At 42.3% G+C, this 23,512-nt stretch overlaps 1 protein-coding gene across 1 annotated transcript; it reads left to right on the forward strand.

Moving 5' to 3' along the window:
* Window positions 1-11,783: 11,783 nt before the first annotated feature.
* On the forward strand, window positions 11,784-22,077 carry LOC124609500 (cuticle protein 21-like). The gene is made up of 4 exons (XM_047140078.1): window positions 11,784-11,833; window positions 16,651-16,780; window positions 19,515-20,105; window positions 21,863-22,077. The coding sequence occupies exons 1-4, from the start codon at window positions 11,822-11,824 to the stop codon at window positions 21,985-21,987; spliced, it is 858 nt and encodes a 285-aa protein (XP_046996034.1). The 5' UTR covers window positions 11,784-11,821; the 3' UTR covers window positions 21,988-22,077.
* Window positions 22,078-23,512: the final 1,435 nt, after the last annotated feature.

Consider the following 23,512-nt stretch of genomic DNA (forward strand, 5'->3'; position numbering starts at 1 on the left):
AAAGAAAGTTTCAGGAGTGGAATTAAAATACAAGGTGAAAAGATATCAATGATACGATTCGCTGATGACATTGCTGTCCTGAGTGAAAGTGAAGAAGAATTAAATGATCTGCTGAACGGAATGAACAGTCTAATGAGTAGACAGTATGGTTTGAGAGTAAATCGGAGAAACACGAAGGTAATGAGAAGTAGTAGAAATGAGAACAGCGAGAAACTTAACATCAGGATTGATGGTCACGAAGTCAATGAAGTTAAGGAATTCTGCTACCTAGGCAGTAAAATAACCAATGACGGACGGAGCAAGGAGGACATCAAAAGCAGACTCGCTATGGCAAAAAAGGAATTTCTGGCCAAGAGACGTCTACTAATATCAAATACCGGCCTTAATTTGAGGAAGAAATTTCTGAGGATGTACGTCTGGAGTACAGCATTGTATGGTAGTGGAACATGGACGGTGGGAAAACCGGAACAGAAGAGAATCGAAGCATTTGAGATGTGGTGCTATAGACGAATGTTGAAAATTAGGTGGACTGATAAGGTAAGGAATGAGGAGGTTCTATGCAGAATCGGAGAGGAAAGGAATATGTGGAAAACACTGATAAGGAGAAGGGACAGGATGATAGGACATCTGCTAAGACATGAGGGAATGACTTCCATGGTACTAGAGGGAGCTGTAGAGGGCAAGAACTGTAGAGGAAGACAGAGATTGGAATACGTCAAGCAAATAATTGAGGACGTAGGTTGCAAGTGCTACTCTGAGATGAAGAGGTTAGCACAGGAAAGGAATTCATGGCGGGCCGCATCAAACCAGTCAATAGACTGATGACCAAAAAAAAAAATGAAGTCGAGGTGGTGACACTCCCTTGTTAGACGGTGTTAGCCGCAGCACCGTCGTCTATCCAGTGACTGACTCAAGCGAGGACTTAGTCGCCTTTAATCGGTAGGGGGCTCGGTGACCTTCCGTTAGGGCCCCGTGGTGCAGCTGCTCTTCCGTCATCACAGGGACGGACTTCAGCCACTGCCGCCTTCCCTCCTGGAGGCTCCTGGTTCCCATTCGGGCTCGTGCAGCCGCTCGTCCTCCGTCGCCTGTGCAGGCAGCCATCTTGGTGCCCGCCTCTGCTGTTGGCAGGGTCTGCTGTTGGGAGTTGCACTTCTGTTCGGAGTCACTAGATTGGTCATGCCTGCCTCGGCTGTATTCCGTCTGGTAACCGGCACGTGCGGCGCAGAGTCCCTGCCCGATCAGTGGACCTGACACACCATTGACGCCCACAAGCCACCGCTTGCTGACTGGGACGCCTTCCTTTGCTGACTGTGCGCCTTCCACCTCTGGACGTAGACTGTTTACGTCTCGTGAACGCCGGCTCTCGGATAGACGCCTCGATTACTGTCTACTCTGCATAATTAATGCTTCAAGTCTGTTTTTCTGACGCCTCACTGGACGTCTAAAAGGCCAGCACACGTCCACATTGCACTGACGCTGCACCCTGCAACAGTACAGGTCACAACCCCGGCCTCTACAAATGCTTCGCGCGCCCTCTGCCGCGACATGTACACATCACCAGCGCTGGCGCCAACCGCCGAGAAGGACGGGGCTTTAACTGTGCCGCGTGCCGCTAAATTACAACACAATTTTGTGATATTAATCAGATCAGAGTTTTACCCAATGTTCCTGGTCAACTCGATGAGAAGAGTGATTTATTAAGTCGTAAACTGCAATGCAATTTAAATGAAAAATTTCCTATTGCCACTGATCTAATTGTATTGTATTGTGATCAAAAGGATCGATTGTTTCCTGATCATTGCAGTTTTCACTATTCTGAAAGTTATTAGCACATAAGTACTTAGGACACAAAAATCAAGGTAGCGCTGAAACTCCAATACAGGACCAAAAGCACAGATTTATTAAAAGATACACCATGTGATCAAAATTATCCGGACACCTGTCTGAAAATGGCTTACAAGTTCGTTGCGCCCTCCATCGGTAATGCTGGAAATCAGTATGGTGTAGGCCCACCCTTAGCCTTAATGACAGCTTCCACTCTCGCTGACATACGTTCATTCAGGTGCTAGAAGGTTTCTTGGGGAATAGCAGACAATTCCTCACGGAGAACTGCACTGAGGAGAGGTATCGATGTAAGTCGGTGAGATCTGGCACGAAGTCGGCACTCCAAAACACACCAAAGGTACTCTATAGGATTCACGTCAGGACTCTGTGGAGACCAGTCCATTACAGGGATATTACTGTCATGTAACCAGTCCGCCACAGGCCGTGCATTATAAACAGGTGCTCGATCGTGTTGAAAGATACAGTCGCCATCCCCGAATTGCTCTTCAGCAGTGGGAAGCAAGAAGTTGCTTAAATCATCAGTGTAGGCCTGTGCTGTGATAGTGTCACGCAAAGTTTGGCCGAGCAGTTCTAGGCGCTTCAGTCTGGAACCGCGCGACCGCAACGGTCGCTGGTTCGAATAATGCCTCGGGCATGGATTTGTGTGATGTCCTTACGTTAGTTAGGTTTAATTAGTTCTAAGTTCTAGGCGACTGATGTCCTCAGAAGTTAAGTCGCATAGTGCTCAGAGCCATTTGAACCATTTTAAGTGGCAGTAGGTGGCAACACAATGCACCTAACATGAAAAACTTATATTTTTGGGGGTGTCCGGATACTTTTGATCACATAGTGTACCTTTCTGTACACTGTGATGTTCATGTAAAAATATTTAACCCTAGGTTACTAAAACCTCGTAAAATTTACGATCGCAGTATGATGTAAATCAGGACACTCGGTACTTAATTTGTTATGTAACATATCGTTGAGATCTAATAATGGTAATTAACTAAAGCGTAACCGATAAATAATGACTACCTCTGAATAAAATGTGGAGTAGTAACCTTTACGATGGTTTATAAGCAATGTCACATTTTCGCCCCTTTAGTGTTCTAGGGTAAATAGCAAGACTGGTATTTTGGCATATATCCCGTCAACAGCAGCCTATATTGTGTACGTTTTGCGGCATGTATTAAATCTTTACGGTGTCAAAAATGATGTGGAGTTCTGTTGCACACAGGATGTCGTGCGTACATGTTACAGCCGTCAAACGCTAAAGGGGCACACTTCTTAGTCTTATTGGTGATTACTGTCACGGGATAAACGTATGGCGTGCAAAACGTCTTTTAACAATTATTTGCAAGCTACGGAATGCTGAGCATACATAATTTTCACAAAAATAATGATATTGTGCAACGCGACAAGAACTGCCTTCCAAGAGGAGCCATGGGAATCATAACTGCCTATCGTACGCTTATCGTGCACGCATTAATCGTATTACACGGTTTCAAATTCAATTTCAAGGTCATTCCCGTTTTATGGCAGCGTAAACACCGTAGTTAGGCCGAGCGCTAATATTGAAAAATAACAGTACAGAAAAAAAGCGTCAATACCGTGAAGGAAGGAGCAGAACTTAAGCACTGCCATTGTCCAGTTACCAACAGTTATACAGGATGTCAAAAGAGAAAGGGAAAAAGGAAAAACTAGTGATAGGTCTTCAAGCCTTAGGGACCGGCTCCTTATGCCACAACAATAAAAAGGTCTCGTAAACATGGGCTGTAAAATGCATATCTTAATAGCACCGAGCACTTGTTCATCTTCGATACTATTAAACAGATTTCTTTTACTGCATAGACTTTACTTTCCATATTTTGGGAGGAGATAGTATGGACCAAACTAAGAAAGAAATGTCCAGTAAACATTGGATCTAAAACGCATACATTAAGAGCTAAGAGTACTTGTTCATTTTCACTTGTGCGAAACACAACTCTTCTACTGAATAAGTACTCAGAGTTCTTATCGTATGCATTTTAGAACCCGGCCGGCCGGAGTGGCCGAGCGGTTCTACGCGCAACAGTCGGGAACCACGCGACCGCTACGGTCGCAGGTTCGAATCCTGCGTCGGGCATGGATGTGTGTGATGTCCTTAGGTTAGTTAGGTTTAAGTAGTACTAAGTTCTAGGGGACTGATGACCTCAGAAGTTAAGTCCCGTAGTGCTCAGAGCCATTTGAACCATTTTTTTAGAACCCATGAGACTTTTTTTCTTCTTTGGTGTAAGGAACCTTTCCGTAAAGCTTGTCGGTGTGTTCCTGGGACGTGCTAAAGAAAAAACACACAGTCGCAGAAAACAAGAAACTTCAGCAGAGAAACAGTGTTTTAGACGAGCAGTGTTCCAGATTATCTACGTGCCAAAGCAAAAATTCACAATGAAACAGTACCATAAACGTGAGGTGAAAAACATTGTTTTAGAAGACGAGACAGTGTTCGGTGCAATAGCTACGCTTCTGGAAGGAGAAACTGATTTTGTTTCCGATTACTGCTTGTAAATAGTGTTGCAGTTGTAAGGTATCATTCTTAATTAATCACAATGACTGTGACAGAAGAGAGAAAGGCATGGAAGTCAGAGTTCAATGTCCACTCAGTGACGAGGACACTGGAGACGAGCCACTAGCTTGGTGTATAAGGATATGTGAAGGGTCTTACTACGGCCTTCTTTAAAAAAAAAAAAAATAAAATAAAATAAAAAGAAATCGTCGACAGAGAGACCATTAGAAAGGGAGTATTAGGTCAGAGGAACGACGATGAGGGGAAGCAAGCGAGCGTCACCTGTTTCAGGAACCATCCGAGCAATCTCTTTAGGTGATTTAGGGAAATAACAGGTCTAACATTCTGCGTGGTGTCTGTTGTTCTATATCGTGTCTCCCTACCCCTTTCGCGCAACGACGCTCTGAGCGTGTTTTTTAGGGAATTGACTGGTTTGAACCTGGGAGCTGTTGCTGGTAAGGAGACGCCAGACCACACATGACATGTAGAGTTCAGAATAGTTCAGTGAGACTAGCGATGATATAACCAAATACTTAATGATTTCAGCGTCAGCTCCACTGCACTCCCTGTAAAAGAATCTTAATACTAACTAAATTTAGTGGAAGGGGTTCAAGGCTTTCCTATTTTTAGTTAGCTGGTAAAATAACGTCGAAAAAGCAGTTAAGTTTACCACTGGAAATTTTATTCTACTCACAAAACATTGTTTATAAATTGCACTATTGATAAAAGTATATGTTTTAATACAGGATGGTAAAAACCAACTGCGTTCAACAAAAATGTGAACGAATATTCCCTTAATGAGTTTCCAAGTTCTACAATGGATCGAAGGATGACCTACGCCATATCACATCTATAATCTAGGTTTAAATTAAGTTTCACAAAAGAGAAAACTATCAAAATGGTCTAAAGTAACCCTCAATTATCTTTAATTACTTATCTAACTTGTCGTAAATTACAGTGGCTGATGTGGCTTCTCAATAACTATATAACAGAAAAATCATCGTGTTTCAGATTTTTACTTCAAGTGGCAAATGTGAACACCATGAGCTTTAATTGACGATCGACACTAGTATTACGCAAAAAGGGGGTGTAACAGATGAGACTTCTGCAGTTCTGAGTGAAGCTTTATGCGCTGTTATGCGGCATCCCGTGTGTTCATTACCTTGTCAGTGTTCATCATGGGGTGGCGGGCAGCACACCTCCGCTCACCTCGCCGTCTCAGAAGCAACTCCCTTCTAACTTCTCCTTACTACAATTTACCGAAGTTGGTTTAAAAAAACTATCTGGCTGTGTTTTCATCTGACCAATTAGGGTCTCAATGTTAACCTTAACCTCCGCCTACAAAAATTCTGTCTATCCAATGAGAAACGTTATACTTTTCGTGGTGGTGTTTCTAAAGTTTGCAACGTAACACAGACGCGAAAAAGTCTCACGCTAAAACTTGCAGCTGGTGTGGTCCTTTCAGTGTTATCGTAAGATCTATACTGTTCTTCTGGAGGGCTCTATCTTTTAAAATGGGCTGGGGGTGGTCCTGACGTAACAGAGACGCGAAAAAGTCTCACGCTAAAACTTGCAGCTGGTGTGGTCCTTTTAGTGTTATCGTAAGCTCTGTACTGTTCTTCTGGAGGGCTGTAGCTTTTAACATGGGCTGGGGGTGGTCCTAGCGGTTAGCTGGCGACGTGGGTGTCCGTCCCTTATCGTAGGGCCTTCAACTTAACACGGTTCTGCTCTCGGCTTCTGTTCTCGTTTCTCCCCTTGGAACTGCGTCTGTCTCACGGTGGGAAGGTATGATATGCATTTAGGCATTCTTATGTTAGTCTGTGGTATTCCATTTGCTCACTCGTTACTCGTATTACTTTGGTTAATTTAATGTTACGATTTATTCGGAGCTATGTGACGTACTACTGGATTTGCTTATCATGTCAGGGTTTTCATGGAAGGTGTTGGATTTGCCTGACACCTTACACAGGAAAATTATATCATGAGGGCTGTTAGGTCATGATCCTAAACAAGTGACAACATAAAACTCTAAAATTTAGGTAAACTGTCCACTTTTATTCATCGTGAAGTAACCTAGTGTAACTGCGTATAGTACATCTATATCACAGAGAACATCTATAAATTAAAGACACAAGCTGGCTCCTCTGTTACATTTTTCCATAATAGGGACAATTTCCCTTTATTCATTTACTTTTCCCTTGCTTCTCACCTCAATTCGCTTATTATTATTATTATTATTATTATTATTATTATTATTACTATAATTATTATTATTCTTATTATTAGTATTTTACTTACTCACTAGTGGCTTGTGTTAAGGAAGTGCTTAGTAATTTGTTGAAAAATCAGCAACCAGTTGCACAAAAGAAATCTTATTTTTTTACTGGTTTCAGGCACCTAGTGCTCTTCTTCAGAAGATTAGAACCATCGCATTATTAGTTAGCGTCAAAAATACGCAGCTGTATGCATCATAGAACTAGTAATTGTCCGCTTTCGCACATCTGAGTGGTCAACATAGGTGGCTGTCATGTGGAGGTCACGTGTTCGACACGCAGTACGGCAAAAATTTCTTTTTCCTTGATTCCAACTGAGAAGCCTACTACATTGAACAATAGTGGCTCCTTTGCCTGAAAAAGCGGTAAAACGGCCAGGGGACGCTTGCTGACCACATGCCCCTCCACAACGCATGCGCATGACGCCTTGTGGCAGCGTATGACGGTAGGAGTATTTCAACAAACTAAAACTAAAGTGTTTATACTACACATTTTGTTTCTGAAAAGAAGAAGACGTGTCTAGAAGCATAGAAGTCCAATTCAGTAGAGAAAGTGACGGACTATTTACACAAGCAAGTGTATCAATGCCTTAACCACAGTTCAGTGTCACTAGTTGCGTGATTTGGCGTCTTAAGCGACACGTAATTTCGCTCGACTTCAGTGTCAGAAGTAAACGATTGAATATCTCCAGCAATATTATATTGGTACAATCACATCCAGCATCAGTATTTTGTAAGTCAATACAGGCTAGGATAAGAGCTTCTCGCTACATCGAATCAAATACTCTAACCTTGTTCCTGAGGAACAGGCCTAAACCACACCTGCATCGACCTCGGAACTAATCTCTAAGCTGACGACGAGGAGGTCGGTAATTGTGGGTGACGGAGTGTCAACAAATACCGCATGGATGTTGCACACTGAAAAAGCAAAACATATTTCGACACTTCGTACTTTTTCAGATCTCCTGTGTTGCTCGTGTCTTAATGGCGACACCCGGTTAGTGTCACTGGGTAGGAGGTGAGTACTTCATCACCGATATTTCAGTACTCCTGTTCCAAGTCCGCAATCAGATTTTTTTTCCTCTTTTGGAAAATGCGTATTTTTACGAGTGTGATTCAAATTATAACCTTAAATATTTTTTAAATATTATTTATTGTGCAGACATGGTACAAAGCTGTATCACTTTTCAACATAGCCTCCCCCACGCTCAATACAAGTCCTTCAGCGCTTACAAAGTGCATAAATTCCTTTAGAAAAAAATTCTTTTGGTAGTCCGCGCACCCACTCATGCACCGCGTGGCGAACCTCTTCATCAGAACGGAATTTCTTTCCTCATATTGCTTCTTTGAATGGTCCAAACATATGGAAATCACTTGGGGCAAGGTCTGGTGAGTATTGTGGATGAGAAAGACACTCAAAATACAGGTCTGTGATTGTTTCAACTGTTGTACGGGTAGTGTGGGGCCTTGCACTGTCATGTTGCAAAAAGACAACTGCTGACAGCAATCCACGTCGCTTTGATTTGATTGCAGGCCGCAGATGATTTTTTAGAAGTTCTGTATATGATGCACTGGTGACAGTGGTCCCTCTAGGCATGTAATGCTCCAAAATGACGCCTTTTTCGTCCCAAAAGAGAGTCAGCATAACCTTCCCTGCTGATGGTTCTGTTCGACACTTCTTTGGTTTTGGTGATGAGGAATGGCGCCATTCCTTGCTCGCTCTTTTCGTTTCCGGTTGGTGGAAGTGACCCCAAGTTTCGTCTCCAGTAATGATTCTTCTTCTCGTTCAAAGCACAGAAGAAGTTCTCCACAATTATCAACACGTCATTCTCTCATTTCAGGAGTCAGCTGCCGTCGCACTCATCTTGCAGACACTTTGTGAAACTGGAGCACATCATTCACAATGTGGTGTGCTGACCCATAACTAATCTGTAAACATGCTGAAATGTCATTCAGTGTCACTCGGCGGTTTTCCTTCACTATGGCTTCAACTGCTGCAATCTTCTGTGGAGTCACAACTCGTTGTGCCTGACCTGGACGAGGAGCACCTTCTACTGAAGTCACACCATTTGCGAACTTCCTACTCCTTTCGTAGACTTGCTGCTGTGACAAACATGCACCACCGTACTGAACCTTCATTCGTCGATGAATTTCCATAGGTTTCACACATCCAATACGCAAAAAACGAATAACAGAACGCTGTTTTTCCCTAGTGCAAGCCGCAAGTGGGGCGGCCATCTTTATACTGATACTGCGACGATATGTGTGCATCTGCAATATGCTGCCACCTACAGGGCATTCTGAAAGCTGTTTGTAGCACGCTAATCAACTTACAGGATAACGGCGCGAAATTTCAATTTGTTATTACGAATTTATGGTTTTCATTTGACTCACACTCGTATAAAATAATGAGAATAGATTGTAGTGATTATTTTTAGCTGATTAGCTGTTAAATATTCATCAAAGTTTTAGTGATTACTTGTAGTTGATTAGCTGTTAATATCTGTCATTTCATCATTACATGTTGCAACACATCTGAATTTTATATACCATAATTATCAGCACAAATAAAAGTAAGTGGTGTAAGTGGAGCAGTTTGCGAAAGAATCAGGTTTAGATTGGAGCAATTGCTTTTGATAGAGTTATCGATCGTTGCTCTGCTGCTCGATGTTCAGCGCTATGTACCTACGCAACAGAATAAAACTATCAACCACATCTAAACTCCAAGTCTTGCAGGTCGTGGACGACGCTGTTGCACATTGAGCTGTCCCGGCACACAAATGTCAGGGAACTAGTTCCCGTACGGCACATACCTCTGATCACATTTTGTCACCTATTTTCGTGGTCTGGCGTGTGACATACTGAGATACTGAGGTAAACTACTTCTCTTCCCGACACAGTTTGTGAAATGTGTTTCCCTTTCGTGTGCACGGCTGTGAAAAATTCTTGTGTTGTTTTCGTCTTTCTATAGACGATTATATAAATGGAAGAAGGGGAGAAGGCGAAATACAGTGACAGCCTTCTCTCTCAAAAAAGCATAAAGTGTTCCGCAGAACTGAACGTGTCCATTTGACGAAACTGTAGCCATCATCAGTGCCATATGCTCTGACTCCATGAGACGCCGCATACAGGTTTGGATTTCAACATGGCACACTGTGTGTTGATCAAAAACTCGACGAATCCCTCCCTCTTTACGTTAACAGACAAATACTAAAAAAAAAATCCACAATCAGGATTCGAACCGACATCCTCTACGCCGTAATTGGGCATTTTAGCGATACTGCCTACGGAAGAGGATAACCAGATTTAAATAAAACAAATCAAAACCAAGATTTGAGGCGGCGAACTCTGTGTCGTACTAGGCGTTTTAGCGACACTTGTGAAAGTGGAAAATCAGGTCTGAAATGAATGTATGATAAAGTTGTAAGGATCGTCACCATACTTAAGGTTTTGACCTATGAGCCTGTTCCACCCTCATTGATAAACAAAGTAAGAGCCTACGGAATATCAGACCTGCTGTGTGGCTGGATTGAAGAGTTTTTAGCTAACAGAACACAGCATGTTGTTCTCAATGGAGAGACGTCTACAGACGTTAAAGTAACCTCTGGCGTGCCACAGGGGAGTGTTATGGGACCATTGCTTTTCACACTACATATAAATGACCTAGTAGATAGTGTCGGAAGTTCCATGCGGCTTTTCGCGGATGATGCTGTAGTATACAGAGAAGTTCCAGCATTAGAAAATTGCAGCGAAATGCAGGAAGATCTGCAGCGGATAGGCACTTGGTGCAAGGAGTGGTAACTGACCCTTAACATAGACAAATGTAACGTATTGCGAATACATAGAAAGAAGGATCCTTTATTGTATGATTATATGATAGCGGAACAAATACTGATAGCACTTACTCGTGTAAAATATCTGGGAGTATGCGTACGGAACGATTTGAAGTGGAATGATCATATAAAATTAATTGTTGGTAAGCGGGTGCCAGGTTGAGATTCATTGGGAGAGTCCTTAGAAAATGTAGTTCATCAACAAAGGAGGGGGCTTACAAAACACTCGTTCGACCTATACTTGAGTATTGCTCATTAGTGTGGGATCCGTACCAGGTCGGGTTGACGGAGGAGATAGAGAAGATCCAAAGAAGAGCGGTGCGTTTCGTCACAGGGTTATTTGGTAAGCGTGATAGCGTTACGGAGATGTTTAGCAACCTCAAGTGGCACACTTTGCAAGAGAGGCGCTCTGCATCGCGGTGTAGGTTGCTGTCCAGGTTTCGAGAGGGTGCGTTTCTGGATGAGGTATCGAATATATTGCTTCCCCCTACTTATACCTCCCGAGGAGGTCACGAATGTAAAATTAGAGAGATTCGAGCGCGCAAGGAGACTTTCCGGCAGTCGTTCTTCTCGCGAACCATACGCGACTGGAACAGGAAAGGGAGGTAATGACAGTGGCACGTAAAGTGCTCTCCACCACACACAGTTGGGTGGCTTGCGGAGTATAAATGTAGATGTAGATGTAGATTAATGTCGTGAGGCGTTTCTTCATCATTTTGGCTTAATACGTCAGCAAAATCCGTGGAAAAGCTGTAAGAAGGATTAGTAAAATTTAATATAACACAGAAGTGGACAGTTACACTTGATAGCAGCTACCTAAGAGAACTAAAATTGGTGTTTCATCGACCCGAGTGGATGAAAGGTAAATAACGCCTGCTTGAGTACGTTTGGACCATAAAATGAGATGCCAACAATGTAGTCAATTTTCACTCGTACTTTTTATTGTTTGATTTGCCGTACAGTGAGATGTTAAAGGCTCTGTGTGCAGCACGATCAGAAACAAGTTTCACTGCAATCGACTCAAGGGTCATGGACAAACTATAATGCCCTCCGAAAACACGTCCTGTCTCGGTACGAGCGCGATGCGTGATTTTGTTGCGTGTGAGCATATGGAGATGCCGTTCCTTTCGAAACGGCGTGGCCCCGGTGAGCGGTCGGTGGGAGAGGTGAGGGCGAGCCGGGCGTGGTAGATGCGAACCAGATCTGCTTGCGTCACAGCCACGCCGGGACGTCTTCGGCGCGTCCTCCACGCCTGGAGGGGGCAGCCGCTGCGCGCTATAAATCGAGGGACGGCCGCTGCTGCGGTCAGTCGACCAGGGGCCGCCTCCTCCACATCTGCTCTCAGCTGACATGGCTCTTCAGGTGAGGCGGGCAGTCGGGATCTCTGACATGGATGAGAGCTCGGTAGAGCTGGGGCAGGGGTTAGAAAACACAGGCCATAAGTACAGGGGTCAGTACGCGTAGCTTGGAATGATAACGATGGTTGGTCTTTTCTCCATTGTAGACGAGTTCCAAATGAGGGATACTATGTTAAAAACCATACTGCACCCACCTTTATATATGAACTGTACGCCTCTGAAACGGGTCTACATTTTCGAAAAGTCTTTGGTACTAAAACAACCAAAGAATCATTTCAGTAATGACCTCTCCTGTGTAAGATAAGTAAAAGAATCTGAATGTCACTTCTTTCGACTTGACATTATCTGCATGGCAATATCACTGATTATTCATTTAAGCAGCTTCTCATTTCGCCACACGAAACTGAGTCGACTTAGTTCCACGACTTTTCACCGCAATCTAGGCATCACCTGCATCTACATTTACATATATGGTGCGAGTAAGCTGCCCTAGCTGCTGGGTTTTATGCAGCCCACGACTCCTTCGGATACCACGCACAAGATTTTCGTACTCTCTCGCTCGTTATGTAAAAACTATTTGTCCTGAAAATTAACGAAAAACACTCTTTGGGGGAAATTTTTAATGTGTTTAATTTTATACTGGGATACGTTTTTGCTTCACTCCACGGTTTTCGAGTCATCCAAGAAAAACGCGTTTGAGCGTCACTTTTGTACGTTTTTCTTGAATAATTTGAAAACTACAGCCTCTAGCGATAACGCATCCCAGTATAAAACTTAACTGCAAAAACGTCTTGTTTACTTTTTTCTGTAGAAATAACAGTCGCCAGTAGCCATCGAGAGAAAACAAAAATATTGCGTGTCGTATTTGAAGGCTGTATGGGTTGCGTAAAACCCAGCAGTAGGGGTAGCTGAGTCATCTGTATATGTTGGAACCACTGTGAAGTGCATGGTACAGTGCACTATTTATAAGGATTTCCTATCGCTCTCTTCGCCTATTTAGTGAGGTAAGAATGATTGCTTAAATGTCACCTATACTTGCGGCCCCTACAGGAGTTATACGGATGGTTTGTAGTATATTCCTTCATCATGGTTACGAGTAATGACACAGTAGTTCGCGGCATTAGCCATTAGCCCACGAAGATGCTGCTTATATACGAAAATATGGAAACGGAAACACAATCTTACTTCTACCACGTTGCTGTGTTAGGTTAACTATATTTATCAAATAAGAGATCAAAGTAATATACTTGTGTTCTGTGGATGGTGCTTAACCATTTGACGTATGTGTTTTCGTATCGACGAATTATTCACAATAAAACATGTTTTCCAAGTATGAAGGGTCTTCATATTGTAAAATAATTGTCATTGAATAAAAAATAGTTTACCATATGACGCGCTTGCATACCCAGAGAACTTTTATTTTAATGGACTCTGGTCGCAGAAACTTATGCAATTATATTCGTAAATAGTTCTCTTACTTATCTCAACAATGCGACAACACCAAGAAGGGAGGTCGCAAGGGGAGAAATCTATCGCAGTGGAATGTGGCAGCAACTAGTGTCGAAAGGACGGTGCAAGTTTTCATTCTAGGTCACTTTTATTTTTTAAAGTTTTTACTGCAGAGACATCATTTCATTGCAAATGTCTTTCATTACTCAGCATGTTGTATATGCTCTTCTCCACCAACGGGTCATCCACCAACAATCATTCATTTCCGCCTTTACCATCTTCACCATTTGGACCCTCTCATGTTTGCATGATGAATCCATGAACTGCTGCGCCTGTGCATTCCACAGCCTGTGGAGCCTACGTATCTTCCTACTTATTCGACTAAGTTGACAGTAATACTGTTAATAAGTTTTATCTCATCCGCTACAGACATATACAACCAGAAATGTGGCTTAAGCTCGCCCGGCTAGCAGCGCGGTCTAATGCGCTGCTTCCCGTGCGGGAAGGCGTGTCGGTCCCCGGCACGAATTCGCCTGGAGGATTAGTGTCGAGGTCCGGTGTGCCGGCCAGCCTGTGGATGGTTTTCAAGGCGGTTTTCCATCTGCCTTGGCGAATGCAGGCTGGTTCCCCTTATTCCGCCTCAGTTGCACTATGTCGGCGATTGCTGCACAAACACTGTTTCTACGTACATAGACACCATAATTTCTCTACCACGCAAACATTTGGGGTTACACTCGTCTGGTATGAGACGTTCCCGGGAGGGGAGGGAGGGGGGGGGGTCCACTGGGGGTCGAACTGCGCAATAATCCTGGGTTCGGTGTGGGGTGGTGGTAAGGTGGGTGGGCTGCTGTGGTCTGTTGTGCGGTTGTGAACCACTGAGGGCTACGGCGGGACGAAGCCTCGCCGTCGTTACTAGGTCCCCTACTCGATACACAATACACACACAATACGGCTCAATCATTCCTTAAACCCTTCGCGTTCTCATGAAGTCTAAATCCAAAGTCTCTCGCTTGTACATCTGTCGGGTGTACATCTTCCGCATAAAACGAGTCGTATTGGAGCACCTATTGACATGTCTATTGATTAGCTAAAGATTTTCCTAAATAACATTCTCTTTCCTCGATTTTGCTAATTCTGCGTATTGTCATCCTATGACGACTTCATTACCAGGATTATTTCGTAAATTGTATTTAGAAGGTTGCATCTTTCAGAAAGGAGAAAACTTTCATCCCCAAGAAACATCATGCCTGCCTCTGTAACCGAGGTCACTAATGCTCGCTTGTGCGTAGACATGTTACTCGAAGGCAACCAGTTCTAACCTTGCTCGCGAAAAAGAGAGATGAATTGGAGGGATACAGTCCATGATCAAGAAACTCTGATCCCAATGTTCTGAGATGAAATTCAACCTCTGACCGCTGACTCATGGAATGATGACACTGCTGAAAGTTATGATTCTGTCGGATTGGGACGCTAAGCCCGTCGGCACTCTATGTGCCATTCGAGAGGAACTGGTTATGGGGTGACGCCTGGTTTCACCCCCTGTCCTCTCTCTGAACGTCATCAACAATACAAACATGGCACTTAATTCTACGAGCACTCATCATAGCCACCTGCACTCGATAGATACACATGTCACATACGAATGTCTATGAATAAAGTAAAGATCTCCAGTTAGGCCACCTACGCATGACAGATACAGGTACCACATTTTATGAATGGAAGTAGCCATTGTGTATGAAGACAGTAAACCTCTCAAATTACTTAATGAAATCATCTTCTCTTCCATATATTCTTTAATTTTTAAATTTATCAATTTCGATTACTAAAATTTTCCTGTTACTATATGCCTTTTAGATCTACATATACATCTATACTTTGCAAACCGCTGTGAAGTGCATGGCAGAGGGTACGTCCCATTGTACCAGTTATTTGGATATTTTTCCCATTCCATTCACGTACGACGCGCAGGAAGAAAGATTGTTTAAACGCCTCCGTGCATGCTAATCGTGTACTTTAATCTAATTTTATCCTTACGAACCCTATTGGAGTGGTACGTAAGAGGTTGTAGTACATTCCTAGAGTCTTTATTTAAAGCCGGTTCTTGAAACTTTGTGAATAGACTTTCTAGAGATAGTTTACGTTTATCTTCAAGAATCTGATCGTTCAGCAGTTTCATCATCTTTTGTGATACTCTCCTGCGATCTAAAGAAAGTTGAGTCCATTCTTGCTGCTCTTTTCTGTATGGTTCAACAACTTTTGTTAGTTGTATTTGGTATGGGTCCCACACAGTGTAGCAGCATTCTAGGGCATGTCACGCAAGTGATTTGTAAACAGTCTCCTTTGTAGACTGATTGCATTTTCCCAGTATTCTATCAATAAACCGAAGTCTACCACCTGCTTTACTCACGAATAAGCCTATGTGATCATTTCATTTCATATCTCCACAATGTGTTATTTGGATGAGTCGGCCAATTCCATCTGCGAGTTACTGATATTACAATCATATGATACTATGTTTTTTCGTTTTCTGAAGTACTCGGTTTTACATTTCTTAACATTAAAGGAAGTTACCAATCTTTGAATCTACTATTGTCTTAGAGACATCTGAATGCTTCACGCATTTAATCTCTGCGTCAGCAGAACCACATACGATCTGCCTCCATTTATGGGAAACTTGCGAACTTCATGTCTGCAGAGCAGGATAAGTAGCATCCAACAAACAGATTCCGAGAGACAAATGCAAATATTCCCCATATTCTTTTTTTTTTCTATCAGTAGCAGAGATTTCACGAATTTTGGAACTTACCGTGAGAGTTAAATGAATCTGTTGATCTCTTGAAATTGACCTTAGAGTCTTAAGTCAGTTGCCTATGAAAGACCTGTAGACGTTTCGCTGACAGTTACAGCCAGATAAAGGAAAATTGATGTAATTTAAGAATTTCACAAAATGGGAGAGTTACACAATACACACGACACAATATTGACATCAGCGTATGCACATATCATTCCTTCCTACATTTTAATATGATAACGAAACACCTTTCCGTCCATATGCGTTGAAGAATCCATGATACATATCTTTTATTTCAGGAAACATGGATGGAGGTAGTCTCTGTCAAGGTGCTATTCTTTCAGACCTTTAAGATACTCTAAATCTACAATTTCTGTTCACATCCATAGAATGAGTACTTTTTACCTCTATTAACTTTTTCACACTTTCTACCTCTTTTTCTTCCTCTACGTATCTCTCTGTAGGTTTTCACACAGTAATCGCAGACGATAGACTTGCCAATAATCAACATTCTGTTGTATCACCAGTGTCAGATCACATACAGCAGAGTGTTTATGAAATATATTTCGCCGTCGTTGCAGATTGTGTTGTGCGCATGCGCGCTGCTGGGCGCGGCCAGTGCGGGCTACCTGGGCTCTCCCGCCGTCTCCTACTCGGCGGCTCCCGCCCTGCGAGGCGGCCTACCTTACAACGCCCGACTGGGAGTCGCTGGTAAGCAGTTTGACATGAGCATCACTAGAATTATGCCTATATGTTCCAGATAAATGGCCTGACATAACTCAGTTATGATTTTGTCTTTGGTGCTGATGCCATTTTTAGCAGCATTGTGTTTTGGAACCGTGGAAAACGGAAACATACCACACACATGCGTTACTAAATGTACATCAGTTCCATTTATCATACTCTTAGTTCAGTGTTGTTGCTGATATCTAGTACTCATCTTCTATTTTATATCCGAATTTTCATCAGAAAAGAAAACGTTATTATGGTTCATCAACGAATGGGTTGTAGCACGCAAGTACTATGTCCCACAAAGTCTCCTCCCTGGGTAAAAAAGAGTGTTATTTAACAAGTTACATTTTTGTATTAAATCAGAGGATATTGTCCTCTGATTAGGTCGAGTCTGAAAAAAAATAAAAAAAAAAAAAAAAGCTGTGTGATCACATTACACATTCAAAAGAGGAACACACCTATCCATCATGAAAACTGTGTATATTAAGAATTTAGAAATTCCTTTTGATGAATTATTGGGCCTGTAAAAGAATAAATATTGTTATCTAGAATAATAAAAGGGTGCATAGTACTGTAATACATCTTGGGAAGTACTTTCTTACAAGTTGGAACATACGGAGGACTACAGCATTTCTTCTGAGACAGGAATTTATGATTATGGATATTCTCATACACCTGTTAATTTGAGCTCATCGTCACAGAATTAGCTATTAAAACAATTAACTGTTTGCGTTCTTACTTGTATCACTTTGCTGTCAGAATTTAATCTACAAAAAACATTATCTCTAACAATTTTTTTCTTTTAATTGTGCACAGAATAACTCTCAGAATGATAAGGTATTAGAAAAACAATAGAGCACAAAAGTATATGCAAAATATTGTAGCAAAAGAAAACGAGGGGTTAATAGGCAATACGCTAACAATGTCAACGAAATTTAAAGAGTAACAGACGACTTAAGTTGTTGGGGCAGTCAAAGGTCAGAAAGTGTTTGTCATTAGCATGTGTACTTCTGCAAAGATGAGGAGTATTAGCGTAAGTCAGGAAGAGCTGTAAGATAGAATAAGATTCTTGAGAGATTAATATCAAAACAGACAACTTATTTTTCTGTTGCCACTATATATTTTGAAGATACGCTATTAGTAAAATGCAGGAGAGAATGTGTGGTACGTATTGAGGAATTTAGACAGTTACTACTTAAAGGTGCGGAGGAATACCTGCATGCACTTTGTTGCATTTATGGATTATAGGATTATATGTCTCATTTGGTCAGAATACCTCATGCTGCAAAATACTAACGCGAATTATTTACAGGTGAATGGAAAAACTAGTAGAACCCGACCTCGGGGAAGATCAGTTTGGATTCCGTAAAAATATTGGAACACGTGAGGCAATACTGACCTTACGATTTATCTTAGAAACTAGATTAAGGAAAGGCGAACCTACGTTTCTAGCATTTGTAGACTTAGAGAAAGCGTTTGACAATTTTGACTGGAATACTCCCTTTCAAATTCTGAAGGTGGCCGGGGTAAAATACAGGGAGCGAAAGTCTATTTACGATTTGTACAGAAACCAAATGGCAGTTATAAGAATCGAGGGGCATGAAAGGGAAGCAGTTGTTGGGAAGGGAGTGAGACAGGGTTGTAGCCTGTCCCCGATGTTATTCAATCTGTATATTGAGCAAGCAGTGAAGGAAACAAAAGAAAAATTCGGAGTAGGTACTAAAATCCATGGAGATGAAATAAAAACTTTGAGGTTTGCCGATGACATTGTAATTCTGTCAGAGACAGCAAAGGACTAGGAAGAGTAGTTGAACGGAGTGGATAGTGTCTTGAAGGGAGGATATAAGATGGACATCAACAAAAGGAAAACGACGATAATGGAATGTAGTCGAATTAAGTCAGGTGATGCTGAGGGAATTAGATTAGGAAATGAGACACTTAAAGTAGTAAAGGAGTTTTGCTATTTGTGGAGCAAAATAACTGATGACTGTCGAAGTAGAGTGGATATAAAATGTAGACTGGCAATGGCAAGGAAAGCGTTTCTGAAGAAGAGAAATTTGTTAACATCGAGTATAGATTTAAGTGTCAGGATGTCGCTTTTGAAAGTATTTGTTTGGAGTGTGACCTTGTATGGAAGTGAAACGTGGACGATAAATAGTTTAGACAAGAAGAGAATAGAAACTTTCGAAATGTGGTGCTACAGAAGAATGCTGAAGATTAGATGGGTAGATCACATAACTAATGAGGAGGTACTGAATAGGATTGCGGAGAAGAGACGTTTTTGGCACAACTTGACTGGAAGAAGGGATCGGCTGGTAGGACATGTTCTGAGGCATCAAGGGATCACCAATTTAGTGTTGAAGGGCAGAGTGGAGGGTAAAAATCATAGAGGGAGACCAAGAGATGAATACACCAAGCAGATTCAGAAGGATGTAGGTTGCAGTAGATACTGGGAGATGAAGAGGCTTGCACAGGATAGAGTAGCATGGAAAGCTGCACCAAACCAGTCTCAGGACTGAAGACCACAACACCAACAACAACAACAACAACCTCATGCTTTTAAACTTGGGTTCTCATATATGCTTAACAGACTATACAGTTCAGGGAATTCAGTATTTTAATATAACATCAACCCAGCACAACCAGTAGCAATAAGTGAACTGAAAACCATAAAAAAGTTCTGCGTTACACACATGTATGCTTTTATGACCAGGTGTTCCAGTGGGTGCTGGTGTGGCTGGTCCTGCTGCAGCTGCAGCTGCTGCTGCTGCCGCCGCCGCTGCTGCCAGGGCTAGGCTGTCTGGTGCTGCACTGAGCGGGTACACACCTGGCTATGCTGGTATTGCCCCTGGCTATAATGGTATCGCTGCAGGCTACGCTGGAGTCGCCCCTGGTTATGCGGGAGTAGCCCCTGGCTATACTGGTCTGGGTGCAGCACGTTACGCTGGTCTCGGTGCAGCACGCTACGCCGGTCTGGACCGCCTGGCCGGTGGGCTGCCCGCCGAGCTGGCTGACCCGTACTACGACCCCAACCCGCAGTACAGCTTCAGCTACAGCGTCAGCGACGCCCTGACCGGCGACGCCAAGCAGCAGCAGGAGAGCCGCAGCGGCGACGTGGTGGAGGGCAGCTACAGCCTGGTCGAGCCCGACGGCAGCGTCCGCACTGTGGACTACACGGCCGCCCCTGGCGTCGGTTTTAACGCCGTGGTCTCCAAGAGCGGCGCTCCTCCTGGATCGCCTGCTGCTGCCGCTGCAGCCACTGCGGCCGCCGCAGCCGCCGCCTCCGCCAGGGCTGCCCTCGCAGGTAACTGTCTAGATTTTCATAGTGTAATGGTACATGTCACAGATTTTCTCAAAATCTTGAGCTCTGCAACATTCTCTACACTTAATTGCTGATTTTGGTGACAAGAGCCTTAGAAAATTAGTTTACTTCATATATGTTCATTCTTTGATGTCATTACGGAATTGAATTAAAAATAATCTTGGCTGTAATAAAATATTTATTGACAAGGATGATCGAGCCTGGTCAAAATGTGACCCGCTTCAGACAGTATTTTACATGGTGGTAGGCAGTGGTAGTGAATGGGGCAAGTATCGTGCAGTAACTGTGATCAGTTGACATTTGTAGTTCCAGAAGGAATGTTCTCAAAAATTGTTCATAGGTGATAACTTTCTAGGGCAGTTCCACACATAGACACAAATGTACTGTAAAAATATTTGGGCTCCATTCAAGAACTACACGTAGGCAGCTGTTTAAAGAATTAGGCATGCTACCAATACATTTACTTTGTCAATGTCTTTTATGAAGAATCAACCATGACCCGTTAATAACAACAGCATTCATAACATAAATAGGCTCCACAATCAATAGCCTAACATATTTCTGAATAGAGGAAGTAGTCTACCTCCATTCTGAATGAATGAAATTTTCAAAAACAGTTTGAAACAATTTCTACTTCACGGCTTCTGTACACCATATGAGCTTGTCAGTAGATAGTATGGGTCACATCTCTCAGATGTGTTGCAGCTTATTATTAAACCAAAAGTAGAGTTATCTTAGCGATCACGTAGAAAATTTTTCTCATCTTTAAACATACTGGCATGTCCCATATTAATGGTAGTTTTCACAAGTATGATCCATGAAACATTCAAAAACTAACCTCAAAATAAAACAGAATCCTTGATAGTAGTGTGGGAGTTGTGTAGTATTGGGAACAGTACAGAAACCCTTTAGTACAGTCTTAGATTCATTCAGCTTCATTCAAATTCATTCATCTGTCTATCTATATACTAAGACATTTCTAGTATGAAATTGTTTTGTGTGGGGCGCTGCAACGAGCAACTGTTCTGTGCAATTATGTCTTCATTTGGTACTAAGGACTGTGGAATGAAGGAAAGTCTGAGTGAAAATTCTGTGACGTCACATCATAAGAGGCATTTGAGATATAACCCAGGACATCGGTGCTTAGTCTGACTGAAAGAAATAGCAGAGTGCCACCTCTTCTCCCTTTGTGGACTATTTACTTCTTACACCAGTAGTCATCGAACTGTGTTCCTCTGGATCAACTGTCACGACACTAACTCGTATCGTGATCTTGACTACAAGGAACGAAAGTGTACTACACAGTTGTTACAGTATTTTTTAAAGGGTATAGTGTCACTGATAAAATGGTACCCGACATAGTTCTGTAGGTTTTCGGGGTTATTGTCATTGAAGGTAAAATCTGAGCGATTAGGTCACGTCACTTCTTTTTACAAACCTCATCCTCTCTGGGATCCTCCTCATGATACTTTTAGTGTGCACAGGCAGCTGAATACAGCATATTAATGCTATTGCAGCCTCCTTGTCGCGTGTAACTGTTTGTAATAGCTAATATTGTGAAAAATTTGCTGTCGAAATACTTATGTAAGCTGTGTTTCAGTGTTCATTTGATCCACGTACCTAGTATAGAATAAGCACGCAATTCAACACATATTGTTTAGAATCACCTTGCTTTCTCGGGAGCAGTGAATCCTTGCTGTAGTACCCGTGTCTTTCTAACTTTCTGCACTTTGTTTCAGCTGGCAGAGTGCCCGGTGCTGGTGGATACCCACTGAACCCAGCGGCCGCTGCTGGAGTCTACGGAGCGCCCCTGAAGACCGCACATGCTGCCCTCGCCACACCACATGCAAAGGTCCACTACTAGACGCAGTCTGACTCTCGCCTCCTGTAAATAGCTACCAACGTGTAGCAAAAGCAAATGACAAATGTAAATAAAAGGCTAGTTTTCATTAAATTTTGTGTCTTTACTGCAATTATGCTTCATACCTCTTATATATACGAACTCTCCTAATATTCTCTCCAACCACCGTTTAGGTTGATGTATTGAGAAATAACTCATACACAGAGAAATCTCTTGCTACAGGTGATAAATTAGCTCAGACCTACAGCTTGCTTTAAAAAGTGGATCTGCTAGATCCCTTATAAAATAAGATATATCTCTCCAAAAATCGAGGCTAAATGTGATATATACACACATGAATAGTGGATAAGAAGAGTGCTGCTAATACAACTACGTCACCTACTGCAAAAGAAAATGCAAGTGATCGACATCGAAGTAAATTGGATGCGATTCCCAGTGAAACTATTTCCTAAAGGTAATATCTCTGCTGTGGTGTTGACGTCATAAATTTTTGTACAATGTCGTTGTAAAAAATTGATGTGGGATATTTTAGCCCTCATGAATATACACTGCCTGATAAAAAAAGCGAAGTACCCTGGTTGTATCTCAATGTGACTTCTTACATGTACTCACCATCGGCTGGTATTTAAGACACTCCACATCTGTCCATATCGCAGAAGATACAACGTCATACCGATAAGTGGGCTCATTTGCCAAGTTTTTTTTATAAATTTAACTCCACTTTGTGTTCACTGAAATAACAGCACATAGCCTCCCAACACGTCGAGTTTCATTTCCTTTCTTCCCCCTTCCTCTATGCATTGCTTTTTTTGTATCAATGTTACGACGGTAGACCGCTGTGGAACGTCTACAAACCATGACCAGGCCCGTGAACGCTTTCGGACTCTCTGGCTACGATTGCGTACATTAACTTTTACTGTGTGTTAGCTTCAACAGAAGTATTTTTTCCCGATGGGAGCCTGAGGTACATATTTGTGAATGTTCAACGTTGTCATCATGTGCAATTACTGTCAACTGTTGGACATCACTACAAAGCAGCAGTGCGCAGCAGCTCGTGACCACCAGAATTCATGGATGTGGCTGGTTCGCTATATTCCACAGCATAATTGACACTGTTATTCTTATTTTGGATGTTAATTATTGAATGGTCATTACACTGTTTATCACAACGGACAATATTTCATAATTAGTTATTTTAGTACATAAAATGAAACCAAGTGCAAAAAGTATATTTTGAAATCGTTAAAAATCACCTAAGAGCATAACCATATAAAGAAAGATGGTCCTTCATCGAGAAAAAAATTCGGGGCTGAAAGGGTTAAGCGGATTTTGTTCCAGTGACCATCGAGATTTGAACAAGTAATTACAAAAAGTCCGACAGACTGCTCACAAGAAAGTTATGGTACCGTGTAGAAGTCACAGAAAACTAGATCCCAAAGTGCTTATAACAAATTAGCAACATCTCAACAGCTACCAAGATCTCGTATATTTATTTCCTGCGCTGTGGTTCAATATTATAAGAAGCTTA

Source organism: Schistocerca americana, chromosome 1 (genome assembly GCF_021461395.2).
Source record: "Schistocerca americana isolate TAMUIC-IGC-003095 chromosome 1, iqSchAmer2.1, whole genome shotgun sequence".
NCBI classification, from domain to species: domain Eukaryota; kingdom Metazoa; phylum Arthropoda; class Insecta; order Orthoptera; family Acrididae; genus Schistocerca; species Schistocerca americana.

Excerpts from the sequence above, each read along its gene's own strand:
- LOC124609500 (XM_047140078.1), top strand. Across the intron at positions 16,781-19,514 it reads CGCCCGACTGGGAGTCGCTG|GTGTTCCAGTGGGTGCTGGT; the intron begins GTAAGCAGTTTG and ends TTTTATGACCAG. Across the intron at positions 20,106-21,862 it reads CGCCAGGGCTGCCCTCGCAG|CTGGCAGAGTGCCCGGTGCT; the intron begins GTAACTGTCTAG and ends ACTTTGTTTCAG.